Source organism: Pecten maximus, chromosome 12 (assembly GCF_902652985.1).
Source record: "Pecten maximus chromosome 12, xPecMax1.1, whole genome shotgun sequence".
NCBI classification, from domain to species: Eukaryota; Metazoa; Mollusca; class Bivalvia; order Pectinida; family Pectinidae; genus Pecten; species Pecten maximus.
Window position 1 is genome coordinate 10,291,696 of NC_047026.1, and position 26,245 is coordinate 10,317,940.

Below are 26,245 nucleotides of genomic sequence, written 5' to 3' on the forward strand. Positions count from 1 at the left end.
GGCAAAAAACCAAACTGGTTTGCCGTATTGTTTTACCTTTTTTAATTCAGATATCTGTATTTAAGTATAGATATCTCTATTTCAAAAATAGATACCCCTATATTAGAATACAACTCTATTTATTTATAATAATTAGTGATATATGTATGTATTTCAAATAGAGAAAAAAAAACTTATCTAAACATAGACATTTCTATATTTTTATACTGATATCTGTATTTTATCAATGAATAGAATGCAAAAGTAGTGGTCCAATAATATAATTAGATTCTCTTTCCTGTTATGGTGCACAACGCTGATTTTGCTTGTTTGTTTTATTGGCAATTTATTTATTTTGAAAAGCTAACATGTAAGAGTTGCTTCCCTTATTACAGATTAGCTACCCATATTGTGTAGTAATGAGTTAGTATAGAACAGTATAGGGTAGTATGGGTATAAATAAAGATAGCATAGAATACCGTAATCATCTACACCCGTATCTTAACCTGCTAACTAGGTAATACCAAATATGGTCTCAAGGTTTTTCTGACATGCGCCGAGCTCACTTCCGATTACTCATTTCCGTGTTCAACCGGTGAAGGGATATCATCGTTTCAGAATGTCTGTAAAGGGCCATGTTGGTAAGTAGCAAACAAACTTAAAGTGTTGTCGGCGGAGGTATTCTCTGTATAATTATGCCATACAAACGACACAACTTGGTTTCTTATGCCGCATGATACCAAGCTAACGAAATAGTTTCAGGAAGTGAGCCCGTACAGAACCCCGGCGAACTTTTGGCTGTGTTTATATTTTCCTTCGAACCCGGAAATGAAAGTGATTTATATCTATCACTGCTGCATATATCGGCAATATGCTAAATAAATTCATTTGTGTTATCATGTGTATGTCATATGTATGTATGTTGGTAAAACATGGATTAGGTTTACGTTTAAATTTACTCCCTCCAACATGTAACTTGTAAGACCCGCCCACACCCACTTCAGGTGCATGATAGGATGACAACCTATTGCATCTGTGCACAACATCAGAGGCCTAGATTGTTATAAAGGTCTCTGACAGCATCAACTGTATTTTGCAGAATGCATATGGTGTAATGCATATTTATGTTTTGTTTGTTTTGTTCGTTGAAACTTGCTGTATTTTTCTTAATTGATCACTAATAAAATGGATCAAATTGTACCTAGATCAGAGACCTACAGTGTATGTAACTATCGGGAATCACAAGAATAACTGTTCTCGTGGTGTCATGAACTGCCTTCAGTTATTGTAAACGGAAGTATATCGAGCATGAGATTTAAGTGTTGCGACTCTGCACTAGCTCTAGATCTAGACACAGGGGTGCTCTTTTTAGTACACAGGTGATCAGGAATAACTTATATACTGTAGCTCCTCTTAATTAGAGATTGGCATGATTTGACACTGATTTATATTATTTTCAGCGGACAAAATCTTCGCATCTTTACCACGAACACAAAGAGGAGTACCTATAGTTCTTGGAGGGTGTCCAGCAGGCAGACACAAATTTCTCTACACAAATGGCAACAATGTCATTATGCGTGATCTTGCTGTAAGTAAAGACAGGATTGTACGTACCGTGCAGGGCTCAAAGTAGATATTTTACCAGGTGGCCTATTTGGTTACCAAGTTATATTATTTTGGCACCAATTGGAAAAGTAAGTCACCTGGCTTAGTTAATATCGTAACGAGAATATGTAAGTTAATAACGACACAGTGCATTCACGTGCTGCACTCAAAAACGCTACGCCACAAAAAAATTGTCTTGAATTTATAAAAAAATCAATCTTTTAACTTAAAGATCAGTATAACAACTCTCTGTAACTTTTTCTATTGTGAACATCATTTTAGCACTGACTGCAACCTTTGAAAAATTAACCAAATCGCAAATTTACATGATTTTTTTAGTGGCAGTGCAGGAGCCTTTTAGGTCAATAACTGGTCGCCAATGGTGAATTCAAGGCTCCATGGCCCCTAAAACAGGCGTCACTTTGAGCCCTGCTGTGCTACTTGTATGTTGACTCTCATTGTGTGTTTCATGATATTCACTAAAACATCCAAAATCTTATATGACATAATATTTGTCTTAATGTATCACCTCCATTTTTAGCCTACCATCATCAGATGGTTGGCCTACCTAGCTAATTGTTCTTCGTCCAGTGTCTGTCACACAACCATCCCTCCATCCTTGAACAATTTTCAGCTTGTCTATTGAAGAGATGAGGAGCTTATGTTGTCACCCAGGTGTCTGTGTTAGCATTGGTTATATAATTATCAGATCATTAAAGTAGAGAAAAGATCATACAAGAACAAATAAAGATCATTCAATAGTCAGTGTCAATTAAGATCCCTCTTGGATCTCATATTTTTGTATGTAATGAATTTACTACATTGTATATATATAGTTTATACACTTCTATGTGTAGCTTGTTTTGGAGTCTGTAGATGTATGGGAGGCTGGGCTTCTACAATTCAACTTACCTTGTGGTTTACAAAAGACTTCCACCAAATAATAATATTCAATTTTGTCACAGTCTTGTATGGAATCATTAAACATAATTAGATTGTTGAGAAATAATTTCAAGATTTATTTAATGGATTGCAGAATCCGTACATGGATGCAGAAATCATCTCCAAACACTCAACGGCAGCTACAGTTGCACAATGGTCGCCCTCAGGGTTCTATATTGCCTCCGCTGGTAAGTATAGTGTTGTTTGTATAATCGTCAAGATATGCTGTAGATTGGGATAAATTGGGATGTGGTTATATTTGATTCATTTGCCACCTGGCTGGAAAATAAAAGTGCTGAAGTCAAATACACCAAATCATAATGATCTCCATTTCAGGTGAGTATGTGTTGTGTCTGATTCTGCAAATAAAATTTAAATTACAGTTAGAGTTTTCATCAAGCTGAACATACTAGCAAAATAAAGGGTTTTTTTTTCAAATATTTTTTATCAAAAATACATGTACAAACTCAAAAATCAAAAATATGGTTTATATCAAATAATTTGTGTTTTAGTTAGTTTTGCCTGATAACTTATATATGAATGCTGATCATTGTCCTATCTTTAAACACAATACATGACCATTTGTTTGCTTACAATGAAAATATATAGAAATTAAAGTGATAGATGTTTGAGTTTGAGGTGTCAGATAACTGTCACTGCGGTTAATTACTATTGATAACCTCTTTATATTAACCAAGTCTTGCACATACTAAAGCAGAATTTGTGAGATTTTAATTGGTAATGAATATAACCATAAAAAACAAAAGACATATACAAAAATATAGGTAGCTTTTTTGATTCAAGACAATGGAAATGTCTAATTTAGACAGCTCAGAATAACCACATGATTTTAACTGAAAAGCTAAAAACATTAACAGACACCAACATTTTCTAATTTGAAGTAGATTGCTCTATAATCTATATATTATCTACACATAATGTAGAAAGTATATAACTCTGTGGAATCTAATATTTGTCAGGTGAATTTTGGAAAAGGATTTCTTTTTACATAACTGTAATGTAATTGTATCTGTGTAGATTCAGCCGGAAAAGTGATAATCTGGGACACTGTTAATAAGGAACACATCAATAAGTCAGAGTTCCAGCCCATCTCTGGCAAGATTAAAGATATTGCCTGGGACGGAGAGAGCAAGAGGATAGCTGTTGGTGGAGAAGGCAGGAGCAAGTACGTATAGGTCAAAGGTCACCAATTAACCAATCTCAATGCTTTTAACTTTCAAGTTGATTAAGTTTATTACTTTTTTCATATTGGTTTCAAATCTTAGATGTCACAATAAAATTGACAAAGATGATAAGTACGACTTTGATAGTTAGCTAATTAAGTCATGGGGCACATAACTGGCACGACTTTGATAGTTAACTAAGTCATTGAGCACATAACTGGCACGACTTTGATAGTTAGCTAAGTCATGGCCGGGGCACATAACTGGCACAACGTTGATAGTTAACTAATTAAGTCATGAAGCACATAACTGGCACGACTTTGATAGTTGGCTAAGTCATGGCCGGGGCACAAGTCATGAAGCACATAACTGGCATGACTTTGATAGTTAGCTAATTAAGTCATGGGGTACATAACTGGCACAACTTTGATAGTTAACTAAGTCATTGAGCACATAACTGGCACGACTTTGATAGTTAGCTAAGTCATGGCCGGGGCACATAACTGGCACAACGTTGATAGTTAACTAATTAAGTCATGAAGCACATAACTGGCACGACTTTGATAGTTGGCTAAGTCATGGCCGGGGCACAAGTCATGAAGCACATAACTGGCATGACTTTGATAGTTAGCTAATTAAGTCATGGGGTACATAACTGCCACAACTTTGATATTTAGCTAAGTCATAGCCGGGGCACATAACTGGCATGACTTTGATAGTTAGCTAATTAAGTCATGGGGTACATAACTGGCACAACTTTGATAGTTAACTAAGTCATTGAGCACATAACTGGCACAACTTTGATAGTTAGCTAAGTCATGGCCGGGGCACATAACTGGCACAACGTTGATAGTTAACTAATTAAGTCATGAAGCACATAACTGGCATGACTTTGATAGATAGCTAATTAAGTCATGGGGTACATAACTGGCACAACTTTGATAGTTAGCTAAGTCATGGGGCATATAACTGGCACGACTTTGATAGTTAGCTAATTAAGTCATGGGGTACATAACTGGCACAACTTTGATAGTTAACTAAGTCATTGAGCACATAACTGGCACAACGTTGATAGTTAACTAATTAAGTCATGGGGCACATAACTGGAATCAGTAAAGAGATTTGGAATGTTTGTATACATTGGTGAATAACTTTAGTTGGAAGTACTTTGAAAATTGACAATAATTCCTTTAACAAGTTTAAGACTGACTTAAGCTTATTTTATTTCTGTTAAACAATGTATTTGACTTTATAATCTGGTTTCATTATATATTATGTAACAGGTTTGGACACGTGTTCCTAGCCGATTCTGGAAGTTCTGTAGGAGATATTATGGGCCACAGCAAACCCATCAACAACGTGTCCTTTCGAAATCAACGACCCTTCCGCTTGGTCACCTGCAGTGAAGACTATTCCATGGTGTTTTTTGAAGGACCACCTTTCAAGTTCAAGAAGACAATTAGTGATGTTTGTATAATTATATATTATCTATAAGTCTCACAGCCCTAAACACAGATCTAAAAATATAATTTATATGATTTATAGATAAAAATAGATGGAAAAAATGTGAGATTTCAGTTTGTATATAGAAATACCTATATTTCTTTATCTGATATTTATAAATATCAGCTGAAGAAATATAGGTATTTCTATTTACACAGTATACTAATTACATTGCTGTTGGGATTTTGTGTATTGTAGTTTGGAACTCAAAAGTCTAATTTTGTTTTCTTTTGATTAAAGCTTTCCTCGACTGTATAACAGTGTTAACATTGCTCGTTGAAATCAATACAGCAAAATTTTGTAGAAATAATGGTTTGTAATTTATTTATATGAGATACCTAGGGAAATTTGTACCGGCAATAAGTGTATATTGTCTTTAAAAGATCTTTGTTTGGGGGTATGTTTCATTGGTTAGGGAAATGATCAAATGATCTTTGTTTAGGGTATGTTACATTGGTTAGAGAAGTGATCAAATGATCTTTGTTTGGGGGTATGTTACATTGGTTAGTGAAGTGATCAAATGATCTTTGTTTGAGGATATGTTACATTGGTTAGGGAAGTGATCAAATGATCTTTGTTTGGGGGTATGTTTCATTGGTTAGTGAAGTGATCAAATGATCTTTGTTTGGGGATTGTTACATTGGTTAGTGAAGTGATCAAATGATCTTTGTTTGGGGGTATGTTACATTGGTTAGGGAAGTGATCAAATGATCTTTGTTTGGGGGTATGTTACATTGGTTAGTGAAGTGATCAAATGATCTTTGTTTGGGGGTATGTTACATTGGTTAGTGAAGTGATCAAATGATCTTTGTTTGAGGATATGTTACATTGGTTAGAGAAGTGATCAAATGATCTTTGTTTGGGGGTATGTTACATTGGTTAGGGAAGTGATAAAATGATCTTTGTTTGGGGGTATGTTACATTGGTTTGGGAAGTGATAAAATGATCTTTGGGGGTATGTTACATTAAGGTTTGGGAAGTGATCAAATGATCTTTGTTTGGGGGTATGTTTCATTGGTTTGGGAAGTGATAAAATGATCTTTGTTTGGGGTTGTTACATTGGTTAGGGAAGTGATCAAATTGTCAGCTTTTATGTTTTTGTTTTGAATTTCAGCACACAGCTTTTGTGAATGCTGTGAGATATGCCCCTCAGGGTGAAGTATTTATTAGTGGAGGATCTGACAAACAGGTAAGAACATCAATTATAGTTTTTCAGGGCTCAAAGTGGATATTTTTACCAGGTGGCCTGTTTGGCTACCAAGTTATAAAATCTAGGAGCCAATTGGAAAGGTCAGTCACCCAGCCAAGTTGTCTTACATTTAAAAAAAATATCTTTTAATTCTTTATTTCAGTATAACATCTCTCTGTAACTTTTTTGATTGTGAAGATCATTTAAGCATTGACTACATACAACCTTTGAAAAATTGGCACCTTATAGGTCAATAACTGGTCGCCAGTGGTTAATTTAAGGTGCCATGGTCACTAAAATAAGTGCCACTTTGAGCCCTGTCTTTGATGTTAAGTTGTTTTTTAACTATCATTCATTTGATGGTAGGCTATTAAAATCACCCTACAGTGTGTGCCTGGTCCATCATCTGTCTGTAAACAAACCTTGTTTTTGCTAATTCTAGGAAGTACTGGAGGGATCTATCTCAAACTTCACATGTAGGTTTCTCTTGATCCCTTGATGTACCCATTCAATTTCCAGTCTGATTGAGAGAATAAAATGGTCGACAGGTGGCCATCCTTAAATTTGACATTTGAAGATTTTTATCACTATTTCTTGAAAAGCAGTGGACACAATGGGACAGAAAGGATTGGGCCTCAAAAGAGGAATTTAGCTAAAGGGCTTGTCCCTGCTGTTAGTTTGTGCCAGATTGCTGATAGGTCCACAGCTTATGATTGGCCTCTTGTAATTATTATAACAAGATGTGTTAATGAGATTGACTTCTGATTACCTCATAATACTGTTAGAAAATCAAACATTGACTTTTAAAGTATAATATAGTGAGAAGTAAGATTTATAGCATGCCAGCTTACCACTCTTAAGGTATTTCAAATCTTGTTCTAATGCAAGATAGAATATAACACAATATGGCATTCAAGGGTCGTATTGTTTGGAGAAGCAGCTCAAACAGTTGGAAAATATGTGAAAAATTTGAGTATTTTGTCATAACTGATATATCCAGGTGAGCAATGCAGGCTCTCTGGGCCTCATGTTGGTATTATTAGACGATTGTGGTCAGTTTCTATCAAGCAGAGTAGTGGCATACTTAAAAAATATCTTTGTATTATCATGGTTAGGCCATACCAATTTAATAAATTGTTCTTCGGGTTTCGAGATTTCAAAATTGGAGCGAGCGAGCGAAATTTTTTTGTTTTTAAAATAATTTTGAAATCATGAAAATTTGGAGCGAGCGAATTATTTCAGAGGTCTCAATATCAGTAAATGTCTTTGACTGTGTAAATAATGTGAAAACATGTGTTAAACACTTCTTAACTGCTTAAATGTTGTAAAGTGATGACTTGCACAGCACTGAGATAGTGTATAGAGCTACACAAGAGAGAAAGACACTGTTTAATAGCGTTTTAAATAGAACTATCCATTGAAATTAAAAGATAAAGCCACAACAATATGGAGCAACCTTTTTGCAACCATATACATTGTATTATTAATTTCAAATTTACCTGCATGAGCAAATCATTTCAACGATAAACTCTATCATTCATTAAGAATGCATATGTATAACAATAATAAATTCTATGTACCGGTATGGTGTCTCTATCAACCAAATCCTGAAGTCTAGTGATATGAAAGATGTTTTGATGAAACAGATCAAGGTTTAAATCGCTATTTCAAAATAATCAACAAACACATTGTTAAAACAAAATCAACAGTATTGTATTAATCAAAATTATGCACTGCTAGTATACTTCTGGAAACAAGATTCAAAATTATATAAAATACTTTCCTTGATTGGCACATTAAGTTACAAATGATTTCAATAAAATGACTAGAACCTAATACTTGATTGGCACATAAAGTTACAAATGATTTCAATAAAATGACTAGAACCTAATACTTGATTGGCACATAAAGTTACAAATGATTTCAATAAAATGACTAGAACCTGATACTTGATTGACACATTAAATTAAGCTACAAATGATTTCAATAAAATGACTAGAACTTAATACTTGATTGGCACATTAAGTTACAAATGATTTCAATAAAATGACTAGAACCTAATACTTATTCAACAAAATTACATACAGGAAACATGGAAATTAACCTACTGATAATTTGGAATGCAAAACAAACCTCTTGTCACCAATAATCACATTAAAATTGAATCTTTCATGGACTGTCATATAAAAATAAGGAACAGATTGAATTGGAATGATTAAGAGCCTATAAGATAGTAAAGATACTGTTAGATACAAGAATAATTTAAATACCAAAAATACAAAAGAGACAAAACACTAACATAATTATGAAATGCAAATGAACTTCTAAATGTATCACAAAATTATAAATAATTATCTTCTATAAAACAATAATTAGACTACAGACAGACATACAATGTAAGTGTAAACACCGAACAAAATATAAAATGAAACAATAAAACATCCATTTCAAATCAAAGATGGATCCATTCAGGACTTCAATGTTAAAGCTTTAAAATGTCTTTGTAAACAACCTGAAGACACTGATATAAAATATGGATTAAGGACGGATGACTTGCTGCATCTATGTTTTAAATCAAAGATTTTAAGGGGTTTTTCTTATCTTTGTTCTTGAACAGTACTATAAAGTAATTAAATACTGAAAAGAAATTGCACTTCAATCACAGTTAATACTGAGGTAATATCAGTTCAAACTTGTATTTCAAAAACAGTTTCTGAGTAACTTGTTCAGACCTATAGGATATAACACCAATATCACTGTCTGTGGGAGAGAACGTTTTTTCTGTGATTCCATCAGTACAGAAAAGGCTGACGTTTTGTCAGGAGTCGCTATCACGCTTGGAGGCTTAACTAAAAACTCATGCCCAACTCTTGACACAAAGATAATGTCATCGTAAGCAATGACACAACGATGCTGTCTGCAGACGGGGGTCGACTGCTCGATATACGTATCTCGACGAGAGTGTGTTTCGTTCACCTTGTTAAATAAATGTTCAAATGATGAAGCGCCGTTCACCTCCATAGCTGTATGTTGTAGTACATTGTGACGGCCGCGTTCTGTCGTTACTGATACAACAAAAATACCCATTTTGACACAACTTTTCTTCAGGTAAACCCTCGTGCTTTCATTGTGTTTGACAGTTCACATCAGTGTTAAAAAAGCGCTTCAGTTACTGTACTGTGACCTTCGTTTCAAACGTTCAATTGATCCAGAAAGGCACTTTCTAAATTTTGAAATCGCTCGAATTTTTTCCGGATTCGTCATTTTTCGTTGACGAAAAAATAGGAGCGGTAATTTTTTTTTTTTAATTTTAATTTTGATTTTGATAAAACAGGAGCGGTAAATCCGACGAACAATAAATTAAATTGGTATGGCCTTATGTGTTTTTTTGTTTTTTTGTTTTTGTTTTTTTTGTACAAAAGTCAGCATTTTTCTGATCTATTCAATTAGAGTTGATTAAAGTTCAAGTTTTTAATGTAAATTCTGCCTTTTTTTAACCTGACTCTAACATTTCTTTACAGGCCTTTGTCTATGAAGGGAAAACTGGTGATAAGATGGGACAACTAGGAGAACCTGCGCACAACGGTGGTATCTATGGTGTAAGTTTTACCTGGCTCAATAAACTTACCACAGTGTATGGTAATGTGTGTAGTTCTGTCATATAAGGCCACCCTTAAAAGTATCTTGGTTTGCTGTAACCCGGCCAGGGGGTCTTAGAAATGCGTAGGTAGGTAGGGCTGACTTTTTTTTTTATTCAGTTCTAAAAACAGATTTCAACCAAAATATTGGAAAAGAAACCAGAATATGGAAATCATTATTTATTTTTGTGTTCTTTAACAAAAGAAACACACATCAACCCTATTTGGGTTTGGGAGACGTCGTTTCAAACCAGCACAGCAACTTCGGGACATAAATATCTGAAACGATCAAATCGTTAAAAAACGTTTTATTTTCCACAATAAAATTTTTTGGGTCAGCACAATATTTCTGGGTCAGGCAGGTTATGCCAAACCAACTATATTAATTTATTTTTGGCCTAATACAGATATCATTGATTTACTGGTAACTAGCATGAAGAATTGATTGTGTTTGATTCCTCTTTACTGACCCGCTTGATAGGTACATATGTTGGCAGGTAGAATATCTTATTAGGGCCCTGTATCAAAGTCTCTGTCTGTCTGATCGTCTATCTGTCCATCCACAAGTCTTACTCCTGGCTATAACTTCAGTATTTAGTGACCGACTCGCACAAAACTTGGTCAAGATTTTAAGTTCCCTAAAATGGACACTAAGTTAAAAAGTCAAGGTCAAAGGTCAAGGTCATCATGTTAAAAGGTCAGATTCGAATTTGCATCTTTTTACAGATAAACATTTGGTTATGTCATAATGAAGCAAACTTGTTCAGAATTAAACAAGAAATCTGTTAAGGTCATGGGTTCAGAGGTCATTTTACTGAAAATATTTTCTTATGACACTATGAGGCAATGTTGGTTGGATTTTAACAAGGAGTCAACCGACTTAAGATCAAGGTTACTGGGTCAATTTCATGGCGAATTTTGGATCTTTTTAGTGATGAACATTTTGTTCTGACATCATGAAGTAGAATTGATCCGAAAGGATAGATCAAGTGTAAAATGTCCTATAAGATTGATCCTTGCCAGATGGCACACTGAATATTCTACAAAGAAAATTCCTGTTTTTCGGGTGGTCTACTAGCTGTGAATTTTAGTATTTAATTACTGGTTTACATGGAATTTGGTAAAGATGTTCAATTCCCAAAAATGTCTTCTTAAGTCAAAAATCAAGGTTCAAGGTCATTAAGCCAAAAGGTTAAGGTCAAATTTCTTATCTTTTCTCTGAATCAAATGAAAGGGGATCAACAAGGTCAAGGTAAATTACTAGGTAGGTCCAATGGGAAGTGTTTTGCCATGGTCCCTCTGAAATATCATTGTGAGTGATACAGGCCCTCTGGGCCTCTTGTTGCTTTAGAAACCGAAAAGATATCACATTTTTTAGACCCCCTCTCCCCCATGAAATATTTGAGTAGGGGAGGATGTGGTTGGATAGGTAGGAAAGGTTATTTTTTGCTCAACAAAGTTGCTATAAGCATATTAAATGTTGAGTGCAGATATGTCCTTCTAACATTTATTTTGTAATTAGTGATGATGATTTATTTCTAGTATTAGTGAAACTCTCCAAAACAGGTTGGATATTGACCTTACTGGAAAGATCTATCACATATAGCAAGTGAATGCAAATATAGCATTGTCGTAGATGTACAGCCTGCAATACAGAGTTTGTATAACTGGTAGTCTGTTTTTTTCCTTTTATTGAATAGCTAAGTTTCAACAGTGATGGTAAGAAAGTGATGACCTGTTCTGGCGACAAGACCTGTAAGATATGGGACGTGGAGACAATGGCTTGTGTGTCGTATGTATCCCATATGTGTATTAATTTGTAATCTTATTTCTGTTTTGTAATATATGTGATATTTTGGTCTTACTTGACAACAATCTTTTCTACATTTAAAAGATAAAGAAAGAATTTTAAACTTTCACAGTGACACCAGTTAAAACCTATCTAATTATAAGCTTGGGTTTAGTATTGTTAATTAATATTCACTTGACAGAGAAATCACACTCTAGGTGATAACAGAGAAATCATACCCTAGGGGGTGACAGAGAAATCACACCCTAGTGACTGACAGAGATATCACACCCTAGGTAGTGACCGAGATATCACATCCTAGGGGGTGACAGAGAAATCACACCTAGGGGGTGACAGAGATATCACACCCTAGGGATTGACAGAGATATCACACCCTAGTGACTGACAGAGAAATCACACCCTAGGTAGTGACCGAGATATCACACCCTAGGGGATGACGGAGAAATACTGAACAGATATACTGGGAGACAACTCTGTAAATGATGGGAGACAACTCTGTAAACATGGGAGAAATTGAGGTCAGTCTCTTCCTCCCGATAGTCTCAGGCATGTTGATGATCCTCCATGTATTCTCTTACATTATTGTGATAACATCTATATTGTTTGACACTATTGACAAACATAGCTCAAGGTCATGCCTCCAACTGTCTTCTCTTCCTATTGTTTCAGGACATTTAAGATGGGCTCCCAAACTAATGACATGCAGGTGGGTTGTCTATGGCAGGATGAATACTTGTTGTCTGTCTCTCTGTCCGGCTACATCAACTACCTGGATGTCAATAACCCAGACAAGCCCCTGCGGGTCCTCAAGGTAAATGTCATGTAATGATTCATTCAGGGTGTGTGTATCTAGGGGTGACATTCAGTTCAGTTAAGAGGGTGTGTCTGCCCCACACACACACGGGATATCAGATACTTAATTCGTAACTTAGAAAGGGGGAGGAGGGGTGGTAATAATGACTTTGTGTTGGTGTCTGTGCATGCTTCTGTTCATGATGAGCTTGTTTGTGTAAAAGATACCTTGTGAACTCCTGATCAGATAGAGTTCATATTCACACCATTGAATTACACCATACACGTCCAGGTCTTCATCAACTGCATTTTGGCGGTCATTGGTCAAAGTTAAAAATAAAAGGTCACACCATTTCATTTGAAGTAATATGCTGATGGACAAGATATGGGAGTAGTAAATATTAGATTTTGTAATATAACTTATAAGAGAGTATTTTGCCATGATTACTGAAATATCCAGGTGAGTAGTGCAGGCCCTCTAGGCCTCTTTTTAAAATTACCCAGGTGTAAGTATTTTTTCATTTGAAAAAAAATATTTTGCTACTGAAAAAAAAAGTTTCTTTACAAAATGTCATCTGCATATTATGACCATTTTGGGTCATTGACCATTAAACTGGTAATGACCAGTTTGGTCACCGTGGACTCTTGGCCGGTATGTAAATTATCATCCCTCTGGGATCTTTTGTTAAAATATATCATGCATGTTACTACCCCACCTATAAAATGTATTAGATATTTTCTAATATTTTAAATGTTATAAAATGGACAGTCATTATGATAATTTCTAATATTTTGAATGTTATAAAATGTACAGTCATTAGGACTGAATGAATGCAAAATCTCAGCTTTTTATCTAAAAAATATGTTCAGAACTTACAGAAAAAAAAATTGTTTTCAATTTATTTTCTCTCTCTCTTTTAGGGAACAAATAAAACTGTGACTTCTATGTGTCTATCTGAGGATAGGAGCACTGTATTCACTGGCAGCTCTGATGGACATATCAATATCCTTTTGTACCTTTGATTGAAAATCATTTTAACTACACAGATCTGCATTCCTCTTGATATGGCAATTTTGCAAATTGAAAAAAGACATTTATTTTAAACCCTTCACCCGTACAAGATGAAAAAAGTTGAACAATTAAAAATTGACATTGGCCATCTATCTATACTATGATCCTGTCGAGAATGTAACATATTCATCTCTCATTTAGAATTTCTTTCAATAAATAGAAATCATGCTCCACTACATAAAGAGTTATAGCCCTTTAATCATCTTATGTATCACTTAGCATTACACCTACCAGATTCTGGTTAAAATTTATATGTTAAAAACTTCTGATTTACTTTCCGATTTGATGGATCGTAGTCATTTTTTCTATTTGAAATTGTTTCCTTAATACAACCAACATTACATGAGAGCTGATACTTTCGAGGACGGAGAGATTGAGGGTAAAGGTCACAGTAACCAGGTCAGCGATATCAGGGTGTCTAGAGATACGCTTGTGAGCGTAGGGATGGACGACTGTATAATGTTTATTGATACACAGACGAAGCAGTACCCGTATGTATGCTTTATTATATCAATACAAATGTATATACTTTTATATACGATGCCAGAATATGCATAGTTATTTAGTTAAAAAAAACAGTAGTCTGGAAACTACATCCAATGCCAGAATATGCATAATTATGTATTAAAAATCCAGGGGTCTGGAAATTAAAGCAATAATGTCTGGTCATCATATATGGATTGAATAGATTTTTTAAATTGTCATTGCAGCTACCGTGCGCCTCGGAGGATATGTAGCTAGCTACTGGTATTCATAGCCGCAATGAAAATTTAAAAAATCTATTCAATTCATATATTTACATAACCTTGATTTAAAATATTTATATCGAGAAAATGAGAAATTTTATTAAAAAGAAAAATTTATCATGTATACGACGAAACGCCAAATTATTAGACAGCCGGGAGATCCCGCCTATGCACCACACCATTATTTTAATGTCGTTTCGGTCTTTTTTGTTTAATTTTGTATTATGTTTCTTTATTATTTAATTCTTGAATTATGGCATAATTGATTAAAATGTATATGCTCTCTCAATATTTTTAACACTTATCTCGTACCAACATTATCGATCCAAGGGAAGCTACTCTTCCTGTCTTACTGTTGATGGCGTATTAATATGACTCGATTAATCAGGTGATTTGCACGAGAGACAGTGTTTTCATACGGTTTTCATAGTGTATTCATGGTCATATGTTTGTTGTTTTCACTTGGTATGTTCATATCAGCAAACCACATTAGGAATGTAAATATATATCAATACAAATGTATATACTTTTATATACGATGCCAGAATATTTATAATTATGGAGTAAAAATCCAGGGGTCTGGAAATTAAAGCAATAATGTCTGGTCATCAGGGATACGTGAATACTGGTTCGGACAAAGGAATGTTATTACATCAGATGTGTATTCCTTCTGGATGATTTGTATTATGTTTCATTCCTTCAGGTCAGAATCAACAAAGTTAGATTCCCAACCGCAGGCTGTGGCAAGCAAAGCGAACATAACAGTGGCTGCCTGCTTGGGTCAAGTAAGTGATGTATTTAGGTCAACTGATTTTATAACCTTTTGTCCGCAGTCATGTGTTGTCTGTCGTGAACCAATTTACGTTTTCAACCTCTCAATAACCAAAAAGCCCCAATGGGTTATGATATTTGATCATTAGCACACTGAGATGAAGGGGTACCTAGTTTGTTCAAATGATCAGCAATCTAGAGGCCCATTTCCTTCGTAGTAAGCAGAATTCACTTTACATTGGTCAAAATTTAGGTATTGTCAGATTTTGATGAAATTTGATATACACTTCAAACACTGTTGCAATATCAACTACAGTCAAACCTCGATGATTCGAACTTTGTTAATTCGAATTTCTCGCTGTATCGAACTTTTTGCTTGGTCCCCTATTTCCTCACTATATAATGCTACTAACGAGCCTATATATGATTCAAATGTTTATACTGATATTATAGGTAATCGATATCTCATGATTCGAACAAAAAGTTTACCTGTACTGACCACTGGACAGGTGTTTGTCGTGACCCCCGCGGCAAGAGTTCACACCCCTACCAAAAATGCCCTGACTGACAATAAGGATAACGATAGCGTGCGTTGCCACTCCCGATCATGGGATTAATTAATAATCAGACTTAATTGATAGATAAAAGGTGTATTTAGAAGCCATGGCATTTAATTACTCCGGTAAACCATACTGGTAGTCCTCTTTGATGATCTCCACCGCCATTGAAATCAGCGGTTGGTGAGTAAATTTTACGGAACAGTAAAACAAAAGCGGATCAATTTTAAACACAAACAATTAGCGATGTCTTCACTCATATTCAAAGTGTCACGTTTCATACTTATACATAAATATCCATGTTAATCGGTTATTTGTCATTCAATCATGCATTCTCCAACTGATCGGCATTCTGTATTTTATATGCCCATAACGTAAACACATGTGTCTTAGCAGATAAACGTTAACGTAAGTGTGCATTGTATTTTTGCTTTATCTATAAGCCGGGATATAAGTGCTTTGTAACATATACATAGTTTGTTTAATTAAAAAATGCTAAGGTATAATTGATGAAAAGTATTTTTATTTTGTTGGGTTTGGGGTAAATTAACTAAACATTTCGATGTGAGCCTGACAGGCGACGATCAACACGAAGACACGGATGACATTAAACGGTAACAGATATGATCATTATAAAAAAAACATTGATCTATTGTCAACCATGAATAAGTTGAAGTCCCGCTGTTTCAAAGTTTCTTTGTTAGTCCCTTGAACTTCAAAACATCGAAGTTTGACTGTACTTTATTTACTGCGGGGATGGTTTTGGGAATGTAAATAATGTAACAGGGACCGTTACTATTTGGTGACTGTTACAGTTTGGTGAACATTACAGTACAGTTTGGTGACTGTTACAGTTTGGTGAACGTTACAGTTTGGTGACTGTTACAGTTTGGTGAACGTTACAGTTTGGTGAACGTTACAGTGTGGTGACTGTTACAGTTTGGTGAACGTTACAGTTTGGTGACTGTTACAGTTTGGTGAACGTTACAGTTTGGTGAACGTTACAGTTTGGTGAACATTACAGTTTGGTGAACGTTACAGTGTGGTGACTGTTACAGTTTGGTGAACGTTACAGTTTGGTGACTGTTACAGTTTGGTGAACGTTACAGTTTGGTGAACGTTACAGTTTGGTGACTGTTACAGTTTGGTGAACGTTACAGTTTGGTGAACGTTACAGTTTGGTGACTGCTGCTTTCACTTCCGATTTGTATTCCAAAAAAATTTATGTTTTTACAAACCTATAGGATATAATGTAAGATATATCTCAGGAAACGGTATAATTTTAATCTTTGGTTGTTAGAACTTCATATAAATACAATATTCATTACCAGGCTCTCTGTTCTTAATACCTCTGATTTGTGTTTACAATGTAGCAGTTTGCAATATAACTATACATTTGAATTAAATAACAGTAAAAAATACATGTAGATATATTTGAATGTTGATGTTGTCTTTTCAGGTGGCTGTGTTTGATGGTAGTCAGAAAAGCTTTGTTCAAAATGTGCCTTATGAACCGAAATCACTTGGCCTCAACAGCACTGGAACCATACTGGCAGTAGCTGGAACAAAGGTTTATACAGATTTTAAAATTTTGTTTTCCCTCAGCCATCTCTAAACTCTAACTCTTTGGATAGTATTTTTGATTGTGAACAATGTGGTCTGACCTAGACCAGTCGAGGGTATACATGAAAGCAGGATCTTCCATGCTTCAGTTTCCTTCAAGTGTTTTGTTCTGCTGTCAATTCTAAATGGCACTAGAACCCCAAAACTCATATGATGAATCCACAGGCCCCCAATCTGAATCTCCAGGCTCTGCATCTGATCCTCTAGGTACTATATCTGAACTTTTAGACCCTATATCTGGACTCGTAGGCCCTGTATCGGAACCTCAACGACCCACATCCAAATCTCGAGGCCCCTCATCTGAACTCTCAGGCCTTACATCATAACGCCAAGGCCCCCAGTCTGAGCTTCAACAGGCCACACATCTGAATCTCCAGGCTCTGCATCTGATCCTCTCGGTACAAAGTTGCACCATATCTGAACCTTAGGACCCAATATCTGAACTCACAGGCCCTGCATCTGAACCCACAAGCCCCATATCTAAACCCAGAAGCCCCCTATCTGAACCCATGACCCCATTTTTTGGGTGATCGCCCTTGATCAGCATCTATAACAATTTGAACATCAGAGCTAAATTAGTTTGTTTCCCCCCAAGTGTTAAAATATGGAAACAAGGGTAAAACAATCAAAAATTGATTTTCAATGATAGGCTACCAATAATAGGTAAGTAGTGATAGATAATAAATTATATCAATAACTAATTATAGATTATCAATCTTAAAAATAAATACTGAAAACAATTATCCTTTGTCCAGGACAAGACCATTCACATCTATGACCTTGGTGGAGGATCGCTGTCGGAGACGAACAAAATACAGTCAACAGGTGAAGTGACAGATTTAGAATTCTCTCCAGACGGAAAATTCCTTGCAGCTTGTGGCAGTGACCGATATGTCCGCCTCTATGAACTTCCTGAGTATAAGGTAATTGTTACATATTAAAGGGACATCACGGTAAACCAATCTTTATTTGTATTTTTTTCATATTATTGGGTATATCTTTTAAAAAAATAACCTTATGAACAATAACTATTCGAATTTGATGATATATGTACATAAAAGCACCAATTATTAATTATAAAAAGGATATCACAATTCGTTGATCAATAGTCTGAATATGCAAATTTTGTGACATATACGATAAAACGCATGCGCACAACAAACTAAAACACCTGAAAACAAAATTGGCTTCCAATGTGAATCAACTGCTGTTGAAAACGATATAACAGCTTCTGCAATGAAGAGAATAATAGGGAAATGGGTCAAACACAATCCTAGAATTAAACTGGGGAAGCAGTACAATAGATTGGAACAGTTCAAACATGAAAACAGCAGTAATACGGACGCCGCTTGAATTCTGCTTCATTGCTTGATAGTAGGTCATGACAATCTCGGTAATATTTACACAATCTCTGTAATAGTTACACAAACTCGGTAATATTTATACAGTCTGTACCAGTACATCGCTACTGTCACTATACTATATCTACAGTGTTTACACTTATTTACACATAAATATGTGTACCGGAATATATACAGAACGTGTTATTTAACATTTAAACCACTGTATAATATCATTATCCAACTAACCCTGATGGAATATTTCGCCTTGTAAACTATCGTGTGTTTGTGGTGCCTTGATTTCAAAACAGTCACGTGATGAGTTAAAAATAATTTCCACGCTAAATTTAGAGGGGGATTCCATACTATATCGAGTGGTCAAGCTGGACATAGAGATCGACTGTGAACATTGGGACAGAACAGAAACATAACTGGAAAGGAACAAAACATGTACATTCAATGAAAATTACAACGTTTTTACTGTGATGTCCCTTTAAATACTTGGTATACTGCCCCCTGTTGTATCCCAAACCCCACATACTGCCAACATTTTGCTAGGAACAGATTTTTTATTTTATAAAACCTTGTTAATAGCGCATTACTCAACACATTACCATCAATCAAAGGTCAATGCAAGGTCACTTTGCCAAAGATCTGACGTTAAATTTTGTGTCTTTTTGTTGATTATCATATCAGCACAGACCGGTCCGTTTCTTAGCTTCCTGAGAAACACAAACCACCACAGGTAGTGTCAGATCTTCACCTGAGGTTGTGTGGTTGACACTGTTTACTGGGGCATCACAGCCCCTCCGTGCATTTAAGGTCAAGGTCATTTGAGACCAAAGGTCTGCAACATAATGACTACAACCCTGGCTCTTGATTCCAGTTGTTTATAAATTGTTATAAAACACATCAGAACTGACAAATGAATATTGCCCCAGTGTTTACATTTCTGTTAGCCCAGCATATATGGAAGTGGAAGGAAAGGAGCCAAACCATTGTACAATGTCATGTAAATGTATAGTTTGCTTCCTTGCAATTGATTTTGAAGTCAAAATTATAAGTGTCAGCCTCAGGTGTATGGTCAGATGTCTTCTTTATGATTTAGAGGGATATATTGCTACAAGACGGGGCCCCAGCTGACCTGGCAGTGTTCTAGTAATTTATCTTTTCAAACATCAACTGTATGACTGTTGTAGTGAACCCCTGTTATCACCCGTTATACTGCCACACAGGGCTAACAAATGGTGGTATAGCAATGGATGACTACTCCAACTCACACTTTACAAACTAATTCTGTAGCTATCTGATTGTACTGTGTAGAATGACCTTGTTTATCGTTCAGAAAAAATGAATTTTAAGTGTTGTTTTTTTTTTATTATTATTTTCAGATGTTATTGGAAAGCACACGACATTCAGCCCGGGTGAACTGTGTGTCCTGGAGTCCCGACTCAGTCAGATTTGCATCTTGCAGTTTAGACAACAGTTTCATTATCTGGGATACGACAAAGGGTTCATATGACAACTCTAAACAATACGTAGGTAAGGATTATTAAGATATTAATGACAGAACATTTCCCTACCTTGAGGATGTGACAGAGAATTCACATACCTGATGATGTGGTGTTCTGCATTGTCAAACGGCTGGCTCTGACATGATGTGATTGAATTGTTGAAGCGATTTAAGTGTTATCAGCAAATGCTATCTGCCATACCCTTGAGTGAAAAATCACAAGCTAGGCCCAGGGGTGACAGAGAAATCACATGTTAGTGCCCAGGGGTGATAGAGAAATCACAAGCTAGTGCCCAGGGGTGACAGAGAAATCACATGCTAGAGCCCAGGGGTGATAGAGAAATCACAAGCTAGTCCCAGGGGTGACAGAGAAATCACAAGCTAGGGCCCAGGGGTGACAGAGAAATCACAAGCTAGGGCCCAGGGGTGACAGAGAAATCACAAGCTAGTCCCAGGGGTGACAGAGAAATCACAAGCTAGAGCCCAGGGGTGACAGAGAAATCACAAGCTAGGGCCCAAGGGTGACAGAGAAATCACAAGCTATGGCCCAGGGGTGACAGAGAAATCACAAGCTAGGCCCAGGGGTGACAGAGAAATCACAGGCTAGAGCCCAGGGTTGATAGAGAAATCACAAGCTAGGGCCGAGGGGTGACAGAGAAATCACAAGCTAGTCCCAGGGGTGACAGAGAAATCACAAGCTAGTCCCAGGGGTGACAGAGAAATCACAAGCTAGTCCCAGGGGTGACAGAGAAACCACAAGCTAGGGCCCAGGGGTGACAGAGAAATCACAAGCTAGGCCCAGGGGTGACAGAGAAATCACAAGCTAGGGCCCAGGGGTGACAGAGAAATCACAGGCTAGAGCCCAGGGTTGATAGAGAAATCACAAGCTAGGGCCGAGGGGTGACAGAGAAATCACAGCTAGGGGGGAAGAGAAATCACAAGCAGTCCCAGGGGTGACAGAGAATCACAAGCTAGGCCCGGTGGAGGGGGCCAGGGGACAGAGAAATCACAGGCTAGGCCCGGGGTGAAGGGAAATCACAGCTAGGGCCAGGTGGGTGGGGTTGGGGGTATAGAGTACGCTAGGGCAGGGGGGGGGGGGGGGGGGGGGGGGGGGGGGGGGGATCACAACCAAGGGCCCAAGAGGGACAAACAAATCAGACACTTGGGCCCTCTTGGCCTCTTGTATTTTCATAGAATCAAGTTTTCTAAACAGGTAACGGTGGTAATGCAGGGTACTTGTCAGTGAGGAGGTATTACTCAAGAGGGGATTTTGCTTACATCACTGAATGTTTTCTTGCTCTAATAAACAATTAAGTGTTTATACTGTAAGGCAGAACATGTACCCGATCTCTGTTTTACTTCTAGGAGCTCATCCCATGTGTAACGTGACAAGAGTTGTGTGGCAAAATCCGACCACCATTCTGACAACAGGCAGTGACAGCTGCATCAAACAATGGACAGTATGATCGTCTTCAGCTGTGATTACTAACCACTTATTATAGATATACTTGTTATAGGTGATGCTTTCATTACCAAGGCTAAGATGTGATGTACACAGACAATCTCATTGATGAGGCTAAAGTTCCAAATCGGCCAATTCTAAACATGTCCTTTTGGTCATATACTGTATATGTCAACGTGCTATTTTTTGCTTTGATATATTATTCATACAACACTACTAATATATATTTTGAATAAATCATATTTATTTAGTACAACTTGTAATAAATTAAATGAATTAAAAGTTGTATTGATTGATAGAGATCACGACTGATTTATCTTGAGATATATTTTTATCCTGCTGCAGTCTGAGTATACATGACACTATCTACCTTGAAGGCTATTATTGTACAATGATGGCTGGAAAATTGGTAGCAATCAGGATAAGGCTGGGTTTCCGTTGTGAGAAAAAGAAATATTTCTGATATTTGAAACCTGAGATTGAGAGTTTACAAAAAATTTTTCCCATCTGCATGGGAACATATATTACAAGTGCTGAGCCGGATCTAGTGGAAACAGTTAAAAAGAAGATGACTTTTTTTTAAGAACGTAATTCTACTGAAACCATTTTTATTTACTTATACTTCTCTATGCAATATTCTTATGTATAAAACTAGGAGCACAGGTACTTGTGAAATACAAAAATCATAGTGTCCTATGGGCTTTTCCAGTTAAACATCTATTCCACCCCAGGACTCTAGGTTTTGTTAAGGGGTACTACCCATAGAATTTATTTAATAAATTACATAGAAGTAGTTGGAAGGGAATCGAACCATGGATAGAAGTGATTTGATGTGGAGTCCTTGGGTCAGGTAGATATTTTAACGTAATAGCCCTAAGATAACATTGTAGATGATATGCAGGTCATGTCATTGGTGAATATCGTCCCTAACATTAGTTATACTATGATGGGAATCTTATGCCTGCTGATTTTAATAAAGTGTTTGTGAGTACAATATGTGATGACGTTGGATAAACTTTTCAGTGTGTTTGTTTTGTGTTATCTATTGAGGACAGATTTGTTTGTTTTTAGCTCACCTGCCCTAAGAGCAAGTGAGCTTATACCGTGGTGTGCCATCTTTCATCTGTCCAGTGTCAGCTTTTCCTTTAAACAATTTCTTCTCAATAACTACCTGACACAGAGACCTTATATAGATCCTGTGGCATGCTCAAATGAATGACCTTGACCCACATTCAAGGTCACAGGGATCAAATAGGCCAAACTCTATCTCAATAACCCAGAGGCCAAGAGAGTTGATAATGGGCATGTACATTGTAGCATACTGGAATGGGTACCACACTCAGCACATGCATACATCTGTTACAATATAATCATAAACATCATTGTTCTATGGAAGAATTTCATACAGTAACAATTTTGCGATGACAGAATATCAAGAAAACTTAAAGGGGGATCACAGTAAAAACTTTTTTTGTTAATAGTACATGTTTTATAAATACTCCTTCAATTACGTTTCTATGCCATTCCGAAATTCACATTGATTTCCAGTGTCAAGCTTGACCACGCAATTCTGTCCGGAAACCCTGCTCAAATGTAACGCTGATAATATTGCATGGCCGTTCTGAAAAATAAGGCAGTCATTTTGTTTATAGAAAGATCACAGCTGTCTGCTTCTGGTTTGTATTAAAAGGAAAAAATATGAGCCTCTACTCTTACTACATCAACATAGCAGGAGTAGGGGCTCATTTTGTTTTCTATTATACTAACAAGAAGCTGACGTATGTGGACTGATGGAAACAGAGTATGAACCGTGTAAACACCTTTTTTTCGACATTGGATTTGGTTTTAGTTGTGGCAGATGTTATTTGAAAAGTCAATTCAGAATTATGAAACGTTGATATTTATTCTCAACATTCTACCAAATTATATCTGTAAATAACAGGTAGAGCTTGTCTGACAATACATTCTTACTGCAATACTGAGGAATATGTGAATCGTCTAGACAGCTGCAGCTTGCATGAACAAAGGTCTCATCTGATATACATGTTGCTGCCTGAGTGAAATTCTAGTGAATTCTTTGTCTATCTTTTGTTTTGTAACTTATGCTGTTGCCGTTTTCAACTGCAGACGATTCACTTAAAAGGAGGCCATTTTTTTAGCAGTGTGCACTGTGCACATGATGACACGAAAAATTTACATATCCAGACTGTTGATCAAAAGTATTAATTCACATTGTCATGTACATAATTCAGCGAAATCCAATTTTCACTGTCCATAAGGTGATTCACTTGAAATTTAAATGGATTCATAACGAATATACAGTACGAAAAAAATGTTTTACTATAATGACACTTTCAGAAAAAAGAATGTTTATTAAAATCCTAAATCCTTGGTTGAATGCAGATTAACAATGTTAATGTACAGTTCTGTGCTTTCCTGGTATTGTAAATATCACTACAATATTTTATTATTGATGACTTCATCAAAATTGTTGGGGACGTCATGCATATTACAGACACAAATAAAAGCCATGAGGGAAAAGTCTTATTAAAACTTGTTGCTTTCTTTTTTCATATTCTTTCTTAATTCATTTTATCATGTTCTAAAAAAAGGACAGGTCAGATATTTCAGAGTATTTAGTGCAATTCCTATAAAGAACTACTTACAACCGGAAACCATGGTGAAGTCTGATTTACATATTTCTTACTGTTATCTTAAAATAAACTGTTAGAAATTCACCAAAACAATTGGTCCGGAGTAATATATGCACATAGAATACCAAATAAATTACTTGAATTTTCCTCACTATCTGACATTTGGTAGGATACAGAAATGAATCAATATTTTTAAGGAACTTGTTTTGCTTTGAAACGTAAGGTGAACGTTACTATACGTATGCTAAGGAATGCTATTGAATATAATGAAATATAGCTTTCTGATCGCAGATAGACACAAAAATATAATTTCCAAATGTACAAATTTTGATATTGCCTATGTACCCGCTGTCTGATCTTCGATGGCATTTGTAAATTAATTCAGTTTTAATCGATAGGTTTTCAGCACCAACGCTGTCACGAAACTTTTGCGGTATATATCAAGGCTGCCAAACAGTGGTCAAATTAACGTCTCCAAACGAGGCTAAATGTGATTTTCCTGGCGTGCCTGGGTAGTCGCATGAACAAAGCTCCCTAATAGTTGAGCTTCTGAACTCTGACCCCTCTCCGAGTACAATGATACCATTCCGACTTTTAACTTATCCATGGAATACATTTTGACGACCAAAAATCTTCAACTTTGGCCCTGATATTGTTAAATGGGACAGAATTCTATACAAAGATGTTTTTCTCGACTGTTATTGTAAATTGGTTTAGCTCTGACCCCTTTCTCATCACTCGTGATGTAAAGCACGTACGTTCTGGTTTTGGAACAACTTTTTTTAGCTCACCTTGTCCGAAGGACCAAGGTGAGCTTATGCCATACCGTGGCGTCCGTCGTCCGTCCGTCCGTCAACAATTGACTTATTTGACTTCTTCATAACCGCTGATCGGAATTTGAACAAATTTGCTTAGTAGCATCACTATGGGGTGGGGATTCAAAATTGTACAAATGATGGGGCTGACTCCCCAGGGGCCTGAGGGGCAGGGCCAAATGTAGGTCAATTCGGCTATATTGATATAAACGACTTCTTCTCTGAAACCAAGCAATGGCTGTCGCTCATATTTGCCTGGTAGCATCATTATGGGGTGGGGATTCAAAATTGTACAAATGATTGGACTGACTCCCCAGGGGCTTGAGGGGCGGGGCCGAATGTGATCAATCCGGCTATATTGATATAAACGACTTCTTCTCTGAAACCAAGCAATGGCTATCGCTCATATTTGCCTGGTAGCATCACTATGGGGTGGGGATTCAAAATTGTACAAATGATGGGGCTGACTCCCCAGGGGCCTGAGGGGCAGGGCCAAATGTAGTCAATCCGGCTATATTGATATAAACGACTTCTTCTCTGAAACCGAGCAATGGCTGTCGCTCATATTTGCCTGGTAGCATCATTATGGGGTGGGGATTCAAAATTGTACAAATGATTGGACTGACTCCCCAGGGGCTTGAGGGGCGGGGCCGAATGTGATCAATCCGGCTATATTGATATAAACGACTTCTTCTCTGAAACAAAGCAATGGCTATCGCTCATATTTGCCTGGTAGCATCACTATGGGGTGGGGATTCAAAATTGTACAAATGATGGGGCTGACTCCCCAGGGGCCTGAGTGGCAGGGCCAAATGTGGTCAATCCGGCTATATTGATATAAACGACTTCTTCTCTGAAACCGAGCAATGGCTGTCGCTCATATTTGCCTGGTAGCATCATTATGGGGTGGGGATTCAAAATTGTACAAATGATTGGACTGACTCCCCAGGGGCTTGAGGGGCGGGGCCGAATGTGATCAATCCGGCTATATTGATATAAACGACTTCTTCTCTGAAACAAAGCAATGGCTATCGCTCATATTTGCCTGGT

The 26,245-nt window shown here is 36.6% G+C and overlaps 1 protein-coding gene across 1 annotated transcript; it reads left to right on the forward strand.

Annotated features, from left to right (window-relative positions):
• Positions 1-524: 524 nt before the first annotated feature.
• LOC117338826 (actin-interacting protein 1-like) lies at positions 525-24,279 on the forward strand. Its single transcript, XM_033900184.1, has 16 exons — positions 525-620; positions 1,440-1,567; positions 2,621-2,714; positions 3,565-3,712; positions 4,994-5,177; positions 6,328-6,402; positions 9,924-10,001; positions 11,741-11,832; positions 12,520-12,661; positions 13,564-13,645; positions 14,052-14,205; positions 15,164-15,245; positions 17,248-17,358; positions 18,167-18,334; positions 20,143-20,293; positions 21,630-24,279. Exons 1-16 carry the CDS (start codon positions 599-601, stop codon positions 21,728-21,730), a joined length of 1,812 nt encoding a protein of 603 aa, XP_033756075.1. The 5' UTR covers positions 525-598; the 3' UTR covers positions 21,731-24,279.
• The last annotated feature ends 1,966 nt before the right edge of the window (positions 24,280-26,245 follow it).

Coding starts and splice junctions, on each gene's coding strand:
- LOC117338826 (XM_033900184.1), top strand. CDS start 599: ATGTCTGTAAAGGGCCATGTTG. Junction 12,662..13,563: donor AGCCCCTGCGGGTCCTCAAG/GTAAATGTCATG, acceptor TCTCTCTTTTAG/GGAACAAATAAAACTGTGAC. Junction 14,206..15,163: donor ACACAGACGAAGCAGTACCC/GTATGTATGCTT, acceptor TCATTCCTTCAG/GTCAGAATCAACAAAGTTAG.